This window comes from Peromyscus leucopus, chromosome 4 (assembly GCF_004664715.2).
Source record: "Peromyscus leucopus breed LL Stock chromosome 4, UCI_PerLeu_2.1, whole genome shotgun sequence".
Classification (NCBI taxonomy): Eukaryota; Metazoa; Chordata; class Mammalia; order Rodentia; family Cricetidae; genus Peromyscus; species Peromyscus leucopus.
In genome coordinates, this window is record NC_051066.1 from 7929443 (window position 1) to 7949672 (window position 20230).

General features: G+C 51.3%; 1 protein-coding gene across 3 annotated transcripts in view; it reads right to left on the reverse strand.

Annotated features, from left to right (window-relative positions):
• The window catches only part of Hmcn2 (hemicentin 2), a 152571-nt gene that overhangs the window by 5155 nt on the left and 127186 nt on the right, over positions 1 to 20230 (reverse strand). For 2 of the 3 annotated variants that reach the window (XM_028884655.1, XM_037204583.1), the window contains 8 exons: positions 17946 to 18027; positions 9180 to 9449; positions 3769 to 3918; positions 2096 to 2233; positions 1878 to 1999; positions 1362 to 1599; positions 331 to 393; positions 90 to 212 (listed from right to left, as the gene is read on the reverse strand). In XM_028884655.1, coding sequence (XP_028740488.1) covers positions 90 to 212; positions 331 to 393; positions 1362 to 1599; positions 1878 to 1999; positions 2096 to 2233; positions 3769 to 3918; positions 9180 to 9449; positions 17946 to 18027 — 1186 coding nt within the window. Of the gene's footprint in view, positions 1 to 89; positions 213 to 330; positions 394 to 1361; positions 1600 to 1877; positions 2000 to 2095; positions 2234 to 3768; positions 3919 to 9179; positions 9450 to 17945; positions 18028 to 20230 lie in introns of those variants that run through there. The other variant, XM_037204584.1, reaches the window with a different exon arrangement.

A 20230-nucleotide genomic window follows, 5' to 3' on the forward strand; every position in this document is an offset into this window, starting at 1 on the left:
TCCATAGTATGTGCATCCCTCTGGGGTCCGGGCCCTGAGGAGCCTACTGCACACCAGGACTGACCAGCACTGCCCCTGGGGCTGCTCACCTCTACAATTCCTGTGGTCCCAGGCCAGGGTGAAGCCAGTGGGACAGGAGCAGGAGAAATGACCGGGAGCGTTGTGGCAGGTGTGGGAGCAGGGGCTGGGGCCCTCTGAGCACTCGTTCTTGTCTGGGTTGGGAGACACGAGACTGTGTTCACAGGCTCTCCTGCCAGCTGGCTGGGGTAGGCTGTGCGCCCCGGATGGAGAGGTCAACTTTGTTCATACCAGGGGCTGGGAAGGACTCACCCACACAAAATGCTCCCTGGGTGTCCAGCTCAAAGCCCTCAGGACAGCCAACCTCATTTTCTTCTGTAAGGCAAAGGGGATGACCCTGAGGAAGCCAGTTCCCCAGGGCACCTTGGGCTGGTGCAGGCAGTGGCCCCTGGCTGGGAGGTCAGCCCTAGTCTTGAACCAGACATGTGACAAGGGGGCAGCAAGCTGGCTCCTGGCCCAGGTTTGTTGGAAGCGGTGGCTGTGGGACATGCCTGGTCTCGTAGATGTGCCCTGGGGGCTCTCAAGGGAGGCTAGGCAGGCAAACTCAAGAGAAACCACTGGAGAGAAGTAGACTGTTCAAGGTCATGTGTGCAAAACTGTGCTCAGGAGAACCCAGCAGCCATGCGCAGATGGTCGCCATAGCCTTCCACAGCCAGCAAGAGGTGAAGGGGTAGACGGGACTGCCTTGGCAAGTGTAGGGACAGTCACCCTTAGGAAGGTGGCCACTGGGGGCCAGTTAGGGCTTCAGTGCAGAGCCTTTACTTCTGATCTAGAGACCCTGGTAAGCAAGCTGCTCCGTGCTCACAGTGCAGCCGGGAACTGGGGCATTCCCCTCAGGCCTACGCTGGAAAGTAGCGCCTATAGGATCTGAATAAGGGTGAGCCTGGCCTCACAGCCCCGCTCTTCCCAGCATTCCTTGTTCAGTGGTAAACCCCTCAGGCCCTTCAGCAATGATAAGGTACTTTTAGAGCATCCCTTGGTGACTACATGGCATTCTCAGGTAGGACACCAGAGGATGCGTGGGGTATGGTCTAGGCTTGGAGTGTGCAGTGCATCTTGGGTCTAGGGAAAGGCTTCAGAGGTCTGGGTAGGAGTGGCCTGCGGAGCAGAATTGTCCCTGCTGGAGTGGGAGGGGCCAGGCTGGAAAGGGCAGAGAAGGAGTTGAACTGCTGCCTCAAGCAAGCCCCTGTCCCCAGCCTGGGCTTAGTACACATGGCCATTTGAATTGGGGGCCCTGGCACGTCTTAGCTGGCACAGTGGAGGTGGGACAGCTGGGGCCTCACCAGCTCGCAGGGCGGTGGTGAGCTGGAAGCGCAGGGCCTCTGCCTCAGGGTCGAAGGCCGAGCTGATAGATGAGGCCCGAAGGTGCTGCACCAGCTGAGGCTGGGGGCCCCGGGTCTCATCATACTGGATGCTGTGATTGCAGTGCAGGGAGGCTGGGAGGCTGTCACGGAGGAAGCGCTGTGTGGAGCCCACGAACAGCCGGCCAGGCCCTGTCTGCACGTAGTGCTCCTGGAAGTCCTGGGGGAGGGGAGGGGTTCCACCTTAGAGCAGCCAGGAGGTAGCCAGGGTGCTGTATGGAGAGCACTGGGCAAGCCTCCTTGGCCTCTTCCACCAAGCAGCTGGCATCCAGGGGCAGCGCCATGCCTGTGATGTTCTTGTTAACGGAGTGGGAGGAATGCTTGCTTCTGAGTGAAAGCTCCTCCTTGAGACCTGTCATAACCCGCTTCTGGGGTATGAGGGAGGAAACTGGGCCTGTCTGCTCAGGGTGGGAGGGTGGAGCAGCCCAGAGCTAGTACCTGCATGTGCAGCTCCGCATCGGCCAGGCTCTCCGGGATCATGCCATTGATCGTCACGTCCAGAAGTAGGAATCCATCAGGGTCCAGGCCCCGAGCCACCTGGGTCATTGTGAGCAGTTCCCCTGCAAGCCATCCCCACCCAGCCTGGAGTCATCTCAGAAGCAGCCCCGGCTCTCCCAGGCCCTGCCTCCAGCCACCTCCAAGAAGACCATGCTCACCTGTAGAAAATTCCATGTGTGACTCCTGCTGGAAGCTGCCGCCAGTCAGGGAATAGCCATTTAAGGCCCCTCCACTCTCTCTAGCCAGGGCCCAGTAGATGGGGGCAATGGTGACCACCAGCACCCGCATTAGAGGCCCTGGATGCAGCAGAACGCAGAGGCCATGTCAGGAATGGAACCTTAGGGGAGTCACTTCCCTGATCAAGCCTCTGTGGCTCCCCTCTGCTCCAGAGGATGCAGCCTTTCCCTCCCTGCTCATGCTCAGTCTAGTGACCACCCATGCCAGTTATTTAGCAGACCCTGGGAGATAGCAAAATCAAACATATACTTTATGGTGCAGTTACAAAAGCAAATATAATAAAGAAATGCATGGGATGGGATGTTTAGCCAGATTCAATAAATGCAGGTTGATGGTTCCCATAGCTCCTGGGATGCTACAGGCTGTCACTACACATTGGTTGGGGATGAGTAAATGATCAACCAAGTTTCCTGTGTTGCAGACAACTTCTGCAAGGTCCCAGGAGAGGAAGGCATGTTCCAAGCTACTGACCGCCCTGAGTGTGGATTCTTGGAACCTCGTGTGACATCAGGACCCTTTGGACTAAGAGAGGCCACAGGCTGGGCCAGGGGAGCACTGCCTACTCAGGGTCAGGGACAGTGGCAGCAGGTGATGGGGTGACAGGAGGGAGCTAGGTCCCTTGAGGGTGGGCAGAACCTTTCCAACTACTCAGTGCCTTTGGAGCACTAATCTCAAGCTCACTGGGCCTGGGCCTCGATGTTTCTCCTAGTGTCTGCAGTGGTCATACTTAGGCAGCCATCTTGCTTAATTTGGTTTCTGCAGGCCGTGGCTCAGAGTCTGGTAGTGGAATGGCTGGAGAGATGTCTCCAGTTGAAAGCATTTGTTGCTCTTGCAGAGAATCTAGGTTCAACTCCCAGCATCCACATGGTGGCTCACAACCACCTGTAACTCCAGTTCCAGGAGACCTGATAGCCTTTTCTGGCTTCTGCAGGCACCACCAGCGTGCACATGGTTGTACACACATATATGCAAGCATAAAATTCATATACATAAAATAAAATGACTCTTAAAAAAGAGAAAGAAAGAAAGAAAGAAAGAAAGAAAAACCAAAACAAAATCAACTACTGAGGCCACAGGCTACTGCTCCTCCTTAGGGCTCCTGAAGAGGTGCTCCCATGAGAGCTTGGCTCAGCCTTCCCCTGTGCTGGGTCCCTGGAAGGGGCTCTGGGTCCCCTACGTGAGTCTCCTGGACTTGGTCTGCTCAGGACACCTTGCTTCCTGAATCTGTGAGTAAGTGCGTGCCTCCTGCTTCTTTAGATGATGGAATTCTACATCTTTCCTTTGTCTGTCCCCTCAGCTCATGTCTGGCGATTCTTCACTTTGCTACCACCTTCCATGGCGGGTAAAATCCTTCCCAAGTGTAAGTGGCATCACCTATCTTCCTCGGAGCTCCCGATTCAGTGTTCCGCTCCCATCATTCTCTCCCTGTGTCATTTCAAATGCGGTGGCTTTGACTCATGACAGTGGTAGGGGTGGGGGCCTGTGAGCAGGAGAGGGACTCGGCCCTTAGAGGCAGCCCTATCTCTGGGTACCAGGCCTTGGAATAGCCCGTCCTGCCCTGTGGGTCCAGCATGTGTCCCAGGGCCCCACATACCCACACTTGCTGGGACATGGCTGATGCTGCTCCAGATGGAAGGGACCCCAGAACTGCCCTCCTGCTGCACACTGGTGTTGAGAGTGGCCATACCAAATTCCTGGCCATTGATGACCCCGGTCATGCTGCCCCGGCTGCCCCGGGGCTCCCCTGTGAGGAAGGAGACAAACAGTAGTGACACATTCTGAGTCCTCCATGCAAAGGTATTGTCACCGTCCCCCTTTCATCAAAGAGGAAACTGAGGTTCCTAAAGGTGCTGTAACTTGTCCAAAGACACACAGCTAATAGGTGATAGACTCAAGTTGCGGAAGATCTTGGCTCTAGAACAAGGGAGACTGAGTCTGGGGAGACGGCTCGGTTGGTCAAGTGCTTGTCATGCAAGCAGGAGGGCCCGAGTTTGATCCCCAGCACCCACAGGAAAATGCCAGCCGTGGTGGTATACACGCGTGACCCTGGTGCTGGGGAGGCAGAGATGGCAGAGGTGGTTCCCCGGGGCTCATTGGCCAGCTGGCCTAGTCTAATGGGTTCAGTGAAAGACCCCGCCTCAAAATAAGGTGGACAGCTCCTGGGGTGACACAAGCTGTCATCTGGCCTACATATGCACCTGTGTAAACATGTACCTGCACACACATACACCTGCACACACATGTGCCTGCACACACATGCACCTGCACACACATGCACCTGCATACATGCTTGCACACACATGCACCTGTACACATATGCACCTGCACACACATGCACCTGCACACACATGCACCTGCACACACACATGCACCTGCACACACATGCACCTGCATACATGCTTGCACACACATGTGCCTGCACACACATGCGCCTGCATACATGCTTGCACACATACACACAAAGCTAGGCAAGTTAGGTCCCTGCGTTGTATCAAATCGGTTTGTCTATAAAATGAGGAGGTGGGTTCACAGACACAAAGAAGGCTCATTGGTCTCAAAATTGCCAGGAGCTGTGATGACAAGGGCTGGCATGCTGTAGGGACAGGGCACCGTGCCCAGAACTGAGTGCCATCACCAGAGTATCCTCATTCCATCAGTGGTCTTGGCTCCAGCTGGAGTGGGCCAGCCGCCCAGAGGCTGCCAGGCGGTCCTAGCAGACGCTCTCCTGCACAAATTCAATGGATGACACAGGCCCATGGGGCCCCTGCTTCCTCTGCCTAATGAACCAGCTGCCTCCTTCGGGCAGATGGCCTTCCGAGGGGCACAAGACAGAGGGAGCCTGGCTCTCTGCTCACCAGCCCTCAGGGGAAATTAATAACAAATTGCAGATGAGCTGTCAAAAAAATAACACAGAACATTCCATGGCCAGGCTCTTAATTGGCCAATCAGGATAGGTTAATGCTGGTTCTAGGCAGTGCAGCCCTCAGCTGGGGTCTGATGATGCCCATCTGGAATGCTTCTCATTAATATCTGTTTCGTAACGGAACGGGGAGAGAGCTGGCATCTGCTGGGAGGAAGATGGGAGCATGACCCAGATCCCTGGAGGCCAAGAAGCTTGGAGCCCTGGAACGGTGGGCCACTTTTTGGACTTGGGGAGTCTCAGCAGTCTCTTGTCACAGTATCGTCCCCACCCTGAGCCAAGGCCAGGACATGCACCCACGCTGATGGGACAGAAAAGATAAAAGCAGCAGGGAGGAGGGACAGGTCTGGAGTGGGGGGGGGGCGGGCTCAACAACTTTGAACTCAGCTGGGGGCGGGGCGAACTCAGTGCTGGCCTAGCAGGTTCCATCCCAAGGACTGCAAAACTAAAACCAACTAACAAATGAAACAGGGCTGGAGAGACGGCCCGGTGGGTAAAGTGCCCACCCGATGTGCAAGCGTGAAGACCTGAGCTGGGAGGCGCTCACATAAAGCCGGGCATAGCGACACGTGCCTTTAAGATGCCCGTAAGCCCAGTGCCCTGGGGACAAAGCGGGACAAGAAAGGCAGAGCCCTGGAGCTTGTTAGCCAGTCTAGGAAACTGGTGAACACTGGGTCAGTGAGAGACCCTGTCTCAAACAAAAAATAAGGTGGAAGGCTGGGGAGATGGCTACATAGTTAAGAGCATGTACTGCTCTTCCAGAGGACCCAGGTTCAGTTCCCAGCATCCACACCAGGCAACTCACAACCATCTGCAACTCCAGTTCCAAGGAATCCAACACCCTCTTCTGGCTTCTGCAGGCACCTGCACACACGTGGGGCACATTGATTCACACAGGCACACACACACACAAATAAAAACAAAATCTTTTCAAAGGGCTGAGAGCATTAGAAGACACTCAGTGTCAACCTGCACACACACACACATACACACACACACACACACACACACGAACTTCAAATTCCCTTTGCACAACAAAACCCCTCAAAGGAACTTAAACCAGGGAAGTCCTGAAGTCCACCACATGAAGAGGTGGCCGCTGTGTGGCTGTGGGACAGGGGAGGCTGACATAGGAAGCTATTGTTTGTTTCTCACAGACAAGAGAAGCGTAGATGGAAACATCCTGTGCAATGAGATGAGGCCAATAAAGATGTATATCCAGCAGCTTATCATGGAATGTCATCCAAAACAGACAGAAAAAGGGCAAGTTTGAAAGCTAGCCTGGAAATCTTAGGAAGCAAGAGCATATCCATTTACAATTGGAGAGAAACCAGCAAAAAACCAGAGCCAGATGTGGTGGCTTGTGCCTGTAATACCAGCACTCGGGAGAGACTGAGGCAGGAGGATTGTCATGAGTTCTAGGGCCAGCCTGGGCTACAGAGTGAGACTGTCACAAAACTAAGCTAAACTAAATCACCAAGAGTTACTCAAGCATGGGAGGAAAGAGCCAACTCCACAAAATTGTCCTGTGACTTCCACTCGTGTGCTCTGACATGCACACCAACTGTCCACACACAAATACATAAGAAAATGAAAAAGAATCATGGATAATAACTACTTTTCTGATTTCAGATTTCTATATTATCTGGCCTTTCTGTAATTAGCACACGTGAAGGAAAACAGTTATTTCCACTAAACAAAGAGCTGCAAAGGCTGAGTCTTGGCCTGCTCCCCTTTCATATCCTGATGATCTAACCCTGGGACCTCACTTAGAAATGGGGTCTTCACAGAGTACAGCATCAGGGTGAGCCCTGGTCCAGTACGCCTGGTGGCTTTACAAAAAAAAAAAAAAAAAAAAAAAAAGGAAATCAGAGGCTGTCTTAGTCACTGTTCTGTTCCTATGAAGAGACACCATGGCCAAGGCAATTCTAGCAAAAGAAAGCATTTAATTGGGGGCTCACTTACACTTGAGAGGCTTAGTTCACGATTATCATGGCGGGAAGCAGAAGGCACGGCACTGGAGCAGTAGCTGAGAGCTTTATATCCTGATCCACAGGCAGCAGGCAGAGAGAGACACTAAGGCTGTTGTGGGCTTTTGAAACCTCAAAGCCCGCCCCCCAGTGACACACCTCCTCTAACAAGGCATCACCTCCTAATCCTCCAAACGGTTCACCAACTGGGGAGGCAGCATTCAAACTCAGGAGCCCATGGGGCCACTCTCATTCAAACCACCACAGAGACAGGTGAGGGGAGACTGCCACGTGCCAATAAAGACAGAGATCGGCGATTCTTCTAGCAGCCAAGGACACCAGAAGCTATGGGCAGATTCTCCTGCATAGGCTCAGGAGGAAACAGCCCTTCCAAGGATTCAATCTTCGACGACCAACCCCTAAAACTGCGAGACAGTGTTAGTTAAGCCGCAGTCTGTGGGACTTGGTTATGTTCACCTCAGAAACCAACACAGAGACCATACACACACAGACCATACACACAGACCATACTCAGAGACCATATATGGAGACCATACACACAGACCACACACAGAGACCATACATAGAGACTATACACAGAGCTTTGTGGTTTGAACTGGGAGCTTGTCACTGGGAGACAGGAAGAGTTGGGACCAAGCTCTGAAATAGAGGGAAGTTCTTCAGACCCGAAGTCACCTTGAGCCAGCAACTTCCTCTAGGTGTCCAAGAACCACTGAGATGTCTGGGTATATTTTTTGGCATCTTGCCCCCGATTACAGATGGGGAAACTAGAGACCAGAAAGTTCCCACATTTGCTTGACAAATGTCAAATTCCAATTTCCTAAGAGGTCCTGGCTAGACAAGGGATCTGTGGAGAGAGACTGTGACACTGGGTGGAGATGGATTGGTGATGTCTGCCATGGGCAGGGTTAGAGAAGGGTTCTGTGGAGAAAAAGAGTTTGATATTGTATAAAGATAGCTTGGTGAAGGCTCTGGCATTATATGTGGTGATTGGTGATGTCTGCCATGGACAGGGTTAGAGAAGGGGCCTATGGAAAAAGATTCTGACGTGTGTGTGTGTGTGTGTGTGTGTGTGTGTGTAGATGGATTGGTGATGCCTGCCATTGACAGAAGAGGAGATACAAACCCACACATCTAGACATACCTGGGGTATTTGGTACAGAGGCAGACGATCCAAAAACAATATTCTGTGACTTTTTTTTATGTTGGTCTGAATTGTTTTACTGTGGTTTCTCAGGATACCCCTTTCCATTTTTTTTTTTTTTTTTTTTTTTTTTTTTTGAGACAGGGTTTCTCTGTGTAGCCTGGCTGTCCTGGAACCCACTCCGTAGACAAAGTCTGGCCTTGAATACATAGAGATCCACCTGCCTCTGCCTCTGCCTCCTAGGTGCCGGAATCAAAGGCATGTACTACCGCCACCTAAACCACCCCTTTTTAATATTAAAGTTGAGCCTGACCCTAATGAGAAGAGGATTGAATTAGGGATCTCTAGATGGCAGGTGTCAGTAACATCCATTTGATGACCTACCATGGCCGTGTGTGAGGCTTGGGATGATCACTGACTCATAGATGTTCACAGCAAACTCCCTGAGAACATCATGGGTACTCTTTTTTTTGTTGTTGTTTGTTTGTTTGTTTTTTTGAGATAGGGTTTCTCTATATAGTTTTGGTGCCTGTCCTGAAACTCATTCTGTAGACCAGGCTGGCCTCAAACTCACAGAGTTCGCCTGTGAGTTCGCCTGGCTCTGCCTCCTGAGTGCTGGGATTAAAGGTGTGTGCCACCACCGCCCGGCTTGTGTACTCTTATTTGATTCTTCCCTCTTCATGGGGCCTTGGGGGATCCAAAGGAGAACATGAAACAATGCCAGGTGACCCAGAACAGCCAGATTCCCTGGCCAAGGTGTGTGACAAATGCTTAGCCCTTCTGAGATCCGTTTCCTCAGACAAGATGGTCTGTGCAGGCTTCCCAGCTGGTTCATCCTGAAGTTTAACTTAGTGAAGAATTGGGAAGCAGCAGGGGAGCGTTTTGGGCTCTGCAAAGCGGGACACACCCACCAGACTCAGTCTGAGGGCCTAGGCAGGGACACTCCTTACCTCTCACCGCCAGCAACGCCTGGGCTGTGGCGGAGCCCAGAAGGTTGTGTGCGACACACTCATACGCTCCAGCGTCACCAGCTTCCACACGCCCCAGCCACAGGCTCCCGTCTCGCAGGGTCCTGAGCCTCCGGCCAGCCTGCAGCGGCCGGCCTGCCCGAAGCCACTCGATTGTTGGTACGGGCTCTCCAGTGGCCTGGCACCGCAGCTCCGCATCCTCTCCGTTCCTTACTGTCAGGTCCTGAGGCTCCACCAGGAACACCGGGGCACCTGTGGGAGGGGGGCGGGTTTTAGGAAGAGTCTCAAATATTCCAGTGAGCCATGCTCATTTAGACAGAAAACTCCAGAACGTGGAAGGATATGAGAGTCACACACGTTCCTGCCCCCAGCCTCTGCGCTGCCTTACACACGCCCTTTCCTATGAAAACAATCGTGTGTGCACACTGCTACTTTTGCTCCATGATGCCATCACACATTTGATAGCACCCTTCCCCCAGGATTATATCACTAAGAGCTTGGGTAAGAACACTCACTATGTGAGCATGAGGGCCGAGTTCAAATCCTGGGCACCCATGTTTAAAAAGCCAAGTGTGCACTCTACTGGGACTTACTCTCCACACTCGGGTCAGTGCGATGCTCAGTCACAAATGAGACATCTATCTTGTTCCCCCCAGCCCCACCCCAAGGCTCAGGGACCATCGTGGAAGACAGGCAGAGAGTCTGTAAGAGCCAGAGGTCAGGGAGGACCAGAGCAAACGTGTTCCGGATATAACAGGCCATGAGCTCGCACAGGATCTAACATAGACCCCATGGGCTTCTGAGGCCTGCCCCTGAGGAGCTATTGACAGCTGGTAAGTTTTCTTTAAGGATGTGGCCCCAGGAGGTCGACCTCGCTCCATCAGATGGCTCCACCCCCGACCCAGGAGTATATGTACGACATAAATTGAACTCGGTGGCTTATTAAAAAGAAAAGAATGTAAAGTTGGGAATGAGTGAGGAGGAGATCTTGCAGGAGTTAGCAAGAGGAGTGGGTGAATACAATCAAAACACATTGCGTCAAATAAAAGTGTTATAGCTAAAAAACGCCAATTATGGTTGTGCATGTTTGCTACCCCAGTGCTATGGAGGGCAGAGACAGGAGGATTGCTGGGACTTGCTGGTCGTCAGTGTAGTTCCAGTTTCAGTGACAGACTCTGTCTCAAGCGAATAAAGAACAAGACTCCTGACTTCCTCCTCTGAACTCTGCACATAAATCCACAGGCATGTGCACTTGCACACACAGTCACACACAAACATACACATAAATAAGTAAAATAATATATTATTTAGAATATATATCATAAATTACATGTTATAGTATATTATATATTGTTTATTTACTTGTTTGTTTTTGGTCTTTTGAGGCGAGGTTTCTCTATGTAGCTCTGGCTCTCCTGGCACTCACTCTGTAGACCAGGCTGGCCTTGAACTCAGATATCTGTCTGCCTATGCCTCTCAAGTACTGGGATTAAAGGCATGGGCCACCACCGCCTGGTGCACACAGATTACATATCAGAGTGATGATACAGCGGTCTCAGCGAGTGTAGGCATTAATCTGTGACGTTTCCATGATGACCATACGGTCATATTCTATGTACTCACTTTCTTCACTCCAGTTAGATCGTAGCCACCTTCACACACTGCCTCCATGGTGATTTTCCTACTTGGAGCCCCAATGGTAGGAACTTTACATTACTTCCAATGATTATGAACCTCTTTCCAGAGCCATCTGGCCTTGGTGGCCCCTGAATGGGCAGGCCTGACACTGTTTCCCCTCTGTAACATGGGCTGATGGCTCCTCTCTTCTCATACACCCCATCAAGCTGACTGAGGCAGGGTAGGAGAGAGGTGCCTGGCTCTGGTGGGGATGGAGACGATTGGTACTCTTACACTGTGGGTCAAAGTGCAGAGATGCCTCTGTTGTTGCTGCAAGCTTCGGGCCTGAACAAACTGGCACCAAGCTGGGGGACCAACACAGTGGGAGTCCATTTTCTCACTGCTGTAGGGGCCGGAATCCCCAAATCAGTCTCACAAGACTGAAGCCAACGAGTAACCTTATTTCTAGAGGCTCAGGAGACTTGCCTCTGCCCCACCCAGCCTCTGGTGACTGCGGCTCTCCTGGCCACGCCCTCCTGTGCCTCTGCAGATCTCTACTCCCCAGGACGCCTCTCTTTTATAAGAACCCGTGACTCCTCGGGGCCTGCTAAGACAGTCTAAGATGGCGTCTACAGCTCCTTTTTAGCCTGATCACACTGTGCTTACCACAGGCAGGTCTGTCTTGAGGGGCCACAGCTCAGGTCGCCGCAGCCAGGTCTACAGACGTTGAACATGTGTGCTGTGTGACCTCATGACTGCGCTCTGGCTTATCCCAACAGAAGTGCAGGGGTGCTCCCCAGTGACCCCAATGGGAATCTCCTTACCGAGTTGCTCAAAATACCCCAAACTGGAAAGGGTCCTCTGGGGGACCAGGAGCAAGGGTGGCCATAGAGTAGAAAACCATATAGCCACAAAAAGGAAGGGAGAGATTCCACCAGTATAGATTGTAGGGAACCAGGAAGTTGCTAGGCCTAGCTGCCTTGAGAGGCATCCATCAGAGGTTTTTCAGGCTAGAGTCCGTGGCTCCTGGGGCACTGTGCGCCTTCCAGTTCCCGAGAGGCTGATGCACTCCCTCAGGCAGCGAAGTGTTCAGGCCGCTTTGTGTTTCTCTGTATGCTCCCTTAGCAGTCACGGAACAGGGAAGCTTGACAGGACACTTGGTCTTAGACATTAATCTTGTGTGCCCTGTATGACTTGCCAACTTCACTGGGTCCTGGCAACCATAACTATATTGGTCCTGACAATTGCCATTATCTTCTGTTTCTATAAAGGTACAAAAAGTCTGAGTGCTCTCAATAAAACTGTCACAGCCTCAATTGTGCTGTGGCCCCTCCAACCGGCCTGGGTGAATTCCTTGTGGCCGTATTAGGTGACCTTGGCTGGTAACTAAGCATGGGCGCTTACAAAGGATGGTGTCGCAGTGCTGTGTGGAGGAGGTTAGACCTGTGACAGGATCCCAGTTAGAGCTTCTTTCTGGTTTTGGTGGAGCTGGAGGTGGAACTCTGGGCCACACACACTCTAGTGCTCTGCCACCAAGGCCGCCCCAGCACCAGGACTCTGTTTAAATGAATATCAAGGGATGGGGAGATGGTTCAAATACATAAAAGAAAAATTTTAAGTCTTAAAAAATGAAAACAAGGCCAGGCGGTGGTGGTGCACGCCTTTAATCCCAGCACCCGGGAGGCAGAACCAGGTGGATTTATGAGAGTTCAAGGCCAGCCTGGTCTACAGAGTGAGATCCAGGACAGGCACCAAAACTGCACAGAGAAACTCTGTCTTGAAAACCATCCCCGCCCCCCCAGATGGAAACAAAACAGGAAGAGGAAATGCCCTGCAGCCATGGCTAAGTAAAGTGGTCACCTTCGCTGCCTCAAAAAAGTACAAAATTGACAAAATGGTTTCAGGGCCTAAGAAACCAGCCACAGGCCACAGTACACAAAAAGCTTCTAGAACTCTGGCTGAGAACTGGTAGCCTGCAGCCTTTTGTGGAGGACCCTGCCCATCCCACTCCACATGGCATCCCCACTGGCTACCGGTGAAAACCAATAGCTTTCTGCCACGGGTGCCTGGCTGCATTTCAGTGGAGGGGGACACATACCCAGAGGCTGAAGTGTGTAGGGAAAACTGGAGGAGACAACACCCATCCCAGCAGCCTAGCTGAGGGGACGTACATGCCAGAACCTTAACAAAGTTAGGAAGGTGTGAAGAGGCCTGGGCTGGCCACTTCCCTGTGTCCCCGGTGGGGACGAAAGATGCAGGTAGAGCAATCGGTGATCACGATCTCTGGCTGAAGCAGTTTGTGATGGCCACTTTCAGCTCTTTGGTGGGTGAGTCACACATCTGTGCCTCTCCTGCGTGGGCTGGCTGTCGTTGCTCCTTCAGGCCGAGCATTTCCTGGTTCCCGATTGAGCCAGGGAGTTTCCATCGCTGTTAGAACCAAATGTGGTAAGCAGCGCGGTAAAGGATGGTGTCTCTGGCCAACCTCCCTCCTCCACACCAGAGGAGGACACAGGATCACTGTCAGGCCTGCCCCTCCGTGGGCTCTGCCAACACCCAGAACACTGAGAGGGCAGGCACTGTCAGGCAGCCTGAGGCTTCCCGATTCCCAACAAGGCTCCCACCAACCGTGTGGGGAGGAGGCTCCCTCATGAGAGAAGTGGGGACAGTCCTGTCCCCTCACTAGGCCTGAAGGGTGATGAGAGTCCCATTTCAGGGTGCAGGGGAAGTGTGGGCTGCCCTCTATCTATACATGGCAGAGTGTACAGAGTGATTCCCATGGTAACTGGAGCAAAGTGACCATCTTAGCAATGTCTTTTCCTGCCTCATCATTTGTTTCTTCTTCTAGTTTAAAATTTTAATTTAAATTACATTTATTTATTTAGGGGTTGGAGACAGCATACTGTTCTTGTAGAGGACTGAATTTGGTTCCCAGAATCCATGTCAGGTGACTCATAACTGCCTGTAACTCTGGCCTCTGTGGGCCCCTGTACTCATGTGAACACACACACACACACACACACACACACACACACACACACACACGAGTTAAATTTTCAAATCTATTTTTTGTATGTTGTGTGGTGGTAGTGGCGATGGTGTATGTGCATATGTTGTGTGTATGTCTAGGGACACATGATACACATGTGGAGTTCAGAGGGCAACTTCCGGGGTGGTTTTCGCCCTCCACCAGGGATCCCAGGGGTTCAATTCAGGTTGTCAGTCTTGGTGGTAAACTCATCTTTATCCCTTGAGTCCTCTCATCAGCCCCACTTGTCTTTCCTTTAGGCAGAGAGAAGGGGCTTTTGCTGGGCTTCCTATTATAACTTTTTATGAGAGTCTAGCTATATTTCCAGATATTGGCTCAGCCTCACTCAGCAGGTCAGAGGAGATTCACACCTCCTGATCCTTGGGCCCTGGGAGCCGTGGTCTCCCTTACCTTCTCTTTCAGTGTTTTCTGTCTTCTGAAGTACAGGGCTTCTGACTGTTCTTAACAAGCGTAGGATGTACACACCTCAGAGACTTTGTCTGTGACCAGGTCCACCCCACCCATGACAAAAGCCCCTGGAAAACTCAGGATAAAGGGACCCCCTCAGCGGGACAGACAGCTGTCCTCACACCTGACCCAAGAGAGACTGAGTCAGGTAGGGCTGGTGAGGAAGGGTGGTTCTTTAGGGTGACTGATCAGTGCCATAAGTGCGGCAAAGAAACCAAAGTGTGGACAAGAAAGGAAGAAGCAGACTCTGTTCATAATGACACACAGAAGATCCCATGTGTGGGAAACCCTATGAAATTCACCAGAATTAAAAACCAAGCTAGTGAAGCCACAGGGCATAAGATCAAGATATAAAAACCCAGGATGGGCTGACAAGGTGAGGTGGCAGGTCAAAGCACTTGCCACATAGGCCTGACTATCCAAGAGCAGAGCCTCAGAACCCGTGTGAAAGCCTGCTTCTGCAGACCTGCCTCAGAACCCATGTGAAAGCCTGCCTCAGAACCCGTGTGAAAGCCTGCCTCAGAACCCGTGTGAAAGCCTGCCTCAGAACCCGTGTGAAAGCCTGCCTCTGCAGTCCCAGCACTCCTGTGGGAGATCAGCGTGCAGCCAGTCAGCCTGGAGCTTACAGTATCACACAAAGAGGATGGAGAGAGAACCAACTACCCAAAGCTGTCCTCGGATATCCACGTATGTGTGTGTGTGTGTGTGTGTGTGTGTGTGTGTGTGTGTGTGTGTGTGTTGATGGTAATGATGATGATGATAATGATGATGATGAGGGTGATGATGATGATGGGTGGGGGATGCTGCTCAGTTGGTAGAGGGCTTGTTGAGCATGCATGAAGCCCTGAGTTCAATTCCTAAAACTGAATAAATTGTGGTGGGTCATGCCTGTAACCTTTGCACTCTGAGGTGGAGGCAGGAGGATTGTGAGTTCAAGATCTTGTGACCCCCCCACCCCAAATCAAATCATCTGTACTTCTTCTATGAACTAGCAACAAAAATTCCCAAATTAAGCAATTTTAGGTAAAATAAGAAAATATTTAGTGATCAGTTCAGCAAAACAAGTGTAGTGGCCTGCTCTAAAGTGTGCTGTGATGTGTCCTGAGGGAAACAGGGGTCTACAGGAACAGCTGGATTCCAGATGAAAAAGAAAGTAAAGATTGGACCCTTATTTCACTTAAAAATGAACTCAGAATGAATCACAGACCCCATGTAAGAACCACAACTATAGCCGGGCAGCAGTGGCGCACACTCCCAGCACTTGGAAGGCAGAGCCAGCCTGGTCTTCAGAGTGAGATCCAGGACAGGCACCAAAACTACACAGAGAAACCCTGTCTTGAACAACCAAAAGAAAGAAAGAAAGATTGTAGACATGTATGTGTGTACTTGCATGTATGCACCTGCATAGTGAGGTCAGAGGTCAACCTGAGGTGCTGTCCACCTTGTTTACTGAGATGGGGTTTCTGCATTGGAGCTCATTAGTTAGGTCGGACTGGTTGCCCAGCAAAGCCCTGGGGGTCTACTTCCCGCCACTGCCCAGTACTGGGATGTGTGTTGTTACACAGAGTTTTAACATTCTGTTTTCACATGTATTTATTCCTCCACTCTTACATCTGCCACAGGGTGTGGAGGGGGGGCCCAGAAGACAACTGGTGGGAGTCACTTCTCAACTTGTACCATTCTATAGACTGAATTTAGGTGGTTAGGCTCGGTCGCAAGCACTCATATGCCGAGTCATCTCACCAGCCCCACCCTGGACTTTTTTTTTTTTTTTTTTTTTTTGGATTTTCGAGACAGGGTTTCTCTGTGTAACTTTGGTGGCTATCCTGGAACTCACTCTGTAGACCAGGCTGGCCTCGAACTCACAGAGATCCACCTGCCTCTGCCTCCCGAGTGCTGGGATTAAAGGCGTGTGCCACCACTGCCCGGCATCCCCCACCCTGGACTTTTTAAATGAGTCCCGGGGACTGAACTCCGGTTATCACGTTTGCAGGCCAAGCACTTTACTGATGGCATCATTTCTCCAACTCCAAGGACTTAAAAAAAATACAACACTAAATATACAATCCAAAAAGTACAAAATTGGTTAAGTATGGACTTCCTTAAATGTTACATTTTAGCCTTTCTTTAAAGTCTTTGTCAAGAAAAGTCACAGACAGGTTATAGATGGGGAGAAAGGGAATTCACAGCTCAAAGGAGTCAGAACCAAGAAGACTGTCTGGGTCCCCATCTGTGTGAAAGTCCCAGAAGAGGATCATCTGGAGAAACAGGAAGCAGGTGACTAGTGGGCCTGGGGCTGGCCTGGGAGCAGGAGGGACTGAAGGGGTCCCAGGAAGTTCCTGCTGATAGAAATCTGCCAGGCATGGCTATGCTTGCACAACTCCATGATTTTATCAACAACTACTCAGATAAATACCTTTTCTTTTCTTTTTGAAAGATTTATTTTAAATTGTGTGTCTGTGTGAGCATGTGTACATGAGTGTAAGTACCCACAGAGGCCAGAAGAGGGTGCTGAGTACCCCTGGAGCTGGAATTAAAGGAAGTTGTGAGCTTTCTGACATGGGTACTGAGAACCGAACACTAGCCTTCTGGAAGAGCAGTGGTCTTTACCACTGAGCCATCTGGTCTACCCTCATCCACACCCCACCTTTAAAATTTTTTCTTTTTTAGATTAGAGTCTCACAGTGTAGGCTTGGCAGGCTCAAAACTCACTATGTAGTCCAGGCTGCCTATGAACTTTCAGTAATCCTCCTGCCTCAGCCTCCTAAGGGCTGAGATTATGGATGTGTGCCGCCACACTCACTCAATGTGAATTATAGCTCAGCAGAGCTCGAGGTCTTTTGTTATAAAATCTCAGGGCAGCAATCAGTGGGCTAAGAGAGAATGACTAGGGTTGTTTGGGGTGCTGGGAGCTGGTATTGGTGGGTGGGTTCCCTTTATGGACTCTCATTGTGCCAGACATCAGGTGGAATGCTCTACTTCATATGTGGGTTCATCTTCAATACAGTATTTTCTGGAGGACTGGGGAAATGGCTCAGCAGATGAAGTGCTTGGTGCTGCATAAACATGGCAACCTGCATTTGATCGAAAGCCAGGCAGGGCACGTTCCTAAGCCCAGGGCTGGGAAGGCAGAAGCAGAAGGATCTGGGACCTACTCGGCCAGTCAAGCTAGTTAAAACAGTGAGCTCTTGGTTTGCTGGGAGACCTGTCTCACAACTGTAATTTGGAGAGCAAGACAGGAAGACTGGCGACATCAACCTCCGGCCTCCACATGTTCATGCACTGGTGAGCACCCCCATACACCCCTCCAAAACACACAAAATACTTTCTGCAAAGCTCCCAAGCTTCCTTCACAGGTTTCCCCTGAGACTCAGATAGCGCTACAAAAACTCTGAGTTGCATGTCCAATGCAAGAATTGTCGCTTTAACCTCAAAGGCGGTTTTGAATCTTGAATAGAAACAACAACAATAAAAATAACAGCAATATTTTTCCAGCCCGACCCTCAGTTGCACCCTACATTTGGGAAATGTTTTACCGGGCTTCAATGACCCCTGCCCCATAATTAACCATACCCGGTCACAGCTGACCCCGAGTGCCCTCGACACCTGCTCTCTACCTGCTAGGGACAGAAACTCACTCTGCAGCACAAGAGTGACCACTTTCTTCACGGTGCCCATCTCGTTGGTGGCCAGGCACTGGTACCGTCCTGCGTCGTCCATCTGCAGGTGGCAAGGGGGGGGGGACAGGTGCTCAGGTCAGGCACAAAGGTGACTGTGCTGAGACTTATCTAGCTGGGAGGGGTGTAAAGTGGACAGGGAAACAGGAATCCTGGAGGCAGCAAGGGTGCCCGGGGCCTTTCATCTGCTATGCGGAGAATCCAGAGCCTCTGCACTCAGACCCCGGGTGGTGAGGGAGGCTAGGGTTTGTTGCTTTGGGCAGTCTTGTGCTAGGGAAAGCCCAACTCTGATTCTTCCAGAAGTCTACAGGAGCTACTATAGCTCGGCCATGCACTGTTGGGATTTGGATGCCCTGGGAATATGTTCGCTAATACTATCAAGCACACTTAAAATTATTTATCTATTTACTGTTTTTTTTTTTTTTTTGTGTGTGTGTGTGTGTGTGTGTGTGTGTGTAGGCCAGAGGTCAACTTTTCCTGTCATTACTCAGCTCCTCTCTATCTGCCTTGTTCTCTCTGGCCTGGAACTCAACAAGTATTTGAGGCTTGGCTGGCCAGCGAGGCAAAGGGTCAGCCTGTGTGCTTGCCCAGGGCTTGGATTATCTGAGCCACCAGGCCCAGCTTTTGAAATGTACGTTCTGGGGATCGAACTCCAGTCTTCATGAATCATGACGAACACTCTGCTGACTGAGCCATCTCCCCAGCCCGAGCCTGGTACATTCCAAAGCCCAAGGCTTCTCAGGATGCTTGCACTGGAATGGGAAGCAAGCAGGGTCTCCAGCCCACTAACTCAGTGGCTAAGGACACTGCTCATGGGGTGCCATGGCCATCAAGACTGTGGCGACACAGGGAGCCTGTCCTGCTTTTTCCTTTGTGCTGTTGCTGCTAGAGTTATTTTATTTTATTTTTAAAAGCAGAGCGTGGCCAGGTGGTGGTGGCGCACACCCTTAATCCCAGCACTCGGGAGGCAGAGGCAGGCGGATCTCTGTGAGTTCGAGGCCAGCCTGGGCTACTTTGTGAGACCCTGTCTCAAAACAAAACAAAACCAACAACAAAATACCACCCCCAAACAAACCAAAACCAAAATAAAAACCAAACCAAAAGGAATATTTAAAAAAACAACACTACAACAAAAACCCCTAACTTTCTATTACTTTTTTTTTTTTGAGATCATGCCTGGCTCCATTTGCACTTCTGAGGGGATGGATCCAGGGCAGCATGAGAGACCATCCGTGCCCAGGAGGTAGTGTCTAGGGGTCTGCATGATGCGGAGCTGAGGGTGGAGGTCTGGAGGCCAGATCCACATGGGTGGAGTCCCATTGCTACCACATTACTGTGTCTCTGGAGACCCAGTTTCCCAACCTCTAAAAGAATAAGAGCTGCTAGGACTGATGCAGGTGTCCCCAGGACTAATGCAGTGTGTCCCCAGGGCTGATGCAGGTGTCCCCAGGGTTGATGCAGGTGTCCCCAGGACTGATGCAGGTGTCCCCAGGGCTGATGCAGGTGTCCCCAGGGTTGATGCAGGTGTCCCCAGGGCTGATGCAGGTGTCCCTGGGACTGTTGCAAATGTCCCTAGAATGGTTTTAGGTGTCCCCGGGACTGTCATGACTGTTAAGCCTCATGCCACATGTCCTTGCTTAGGCAGTGGCTGTCACTGCAGCTGCTGTTGGACTAGCCCTACTTTTTTTTTTTTCAAGACAGGGTTTCTCTGTGTAGCTTTGCACCTTTCCTGGAACTCACTTGGTAGCCCAGGCTGGCCTCGAACTCGCAGAGATCTGCCTGGCTCTGTCTCCAGAGTGCTGGGATTAAAGGCGTGCGCCACCACCACCCAGCGCGGACTAGCCCTATTTTTAATCACTATCTGCGTGGTTCCCAAGTGAGCAGGTTCAAAGCCTACGATGATGTCATGCCAGGAGAGACTGGTGAGTTTCACTGTCACTGGCTGCTGGAACGTGGGGTGCAGATGAAAGCTGGGAGGGGAGCTGACCATAGATAGGGAACAGGCAGTAGAGACATGAGCAGAGTCAGCCTCCTGCATGCACTGTGGCCCTGATATCCAGGAGGGTCATAGTCACCTATTAACCCCCCTAGCCTACTCATATTAAAAATAATATTAAGGTGACTGTTCTCACAGGCCACTCTTAAATATCTGGCATACGACTTCTCTACAGATGATTTTCCACTGCTAGCCTATGAGGCAGAAATAACCATGGACGATGGTAAGGCACAGACAAGTGAGTGGGGTG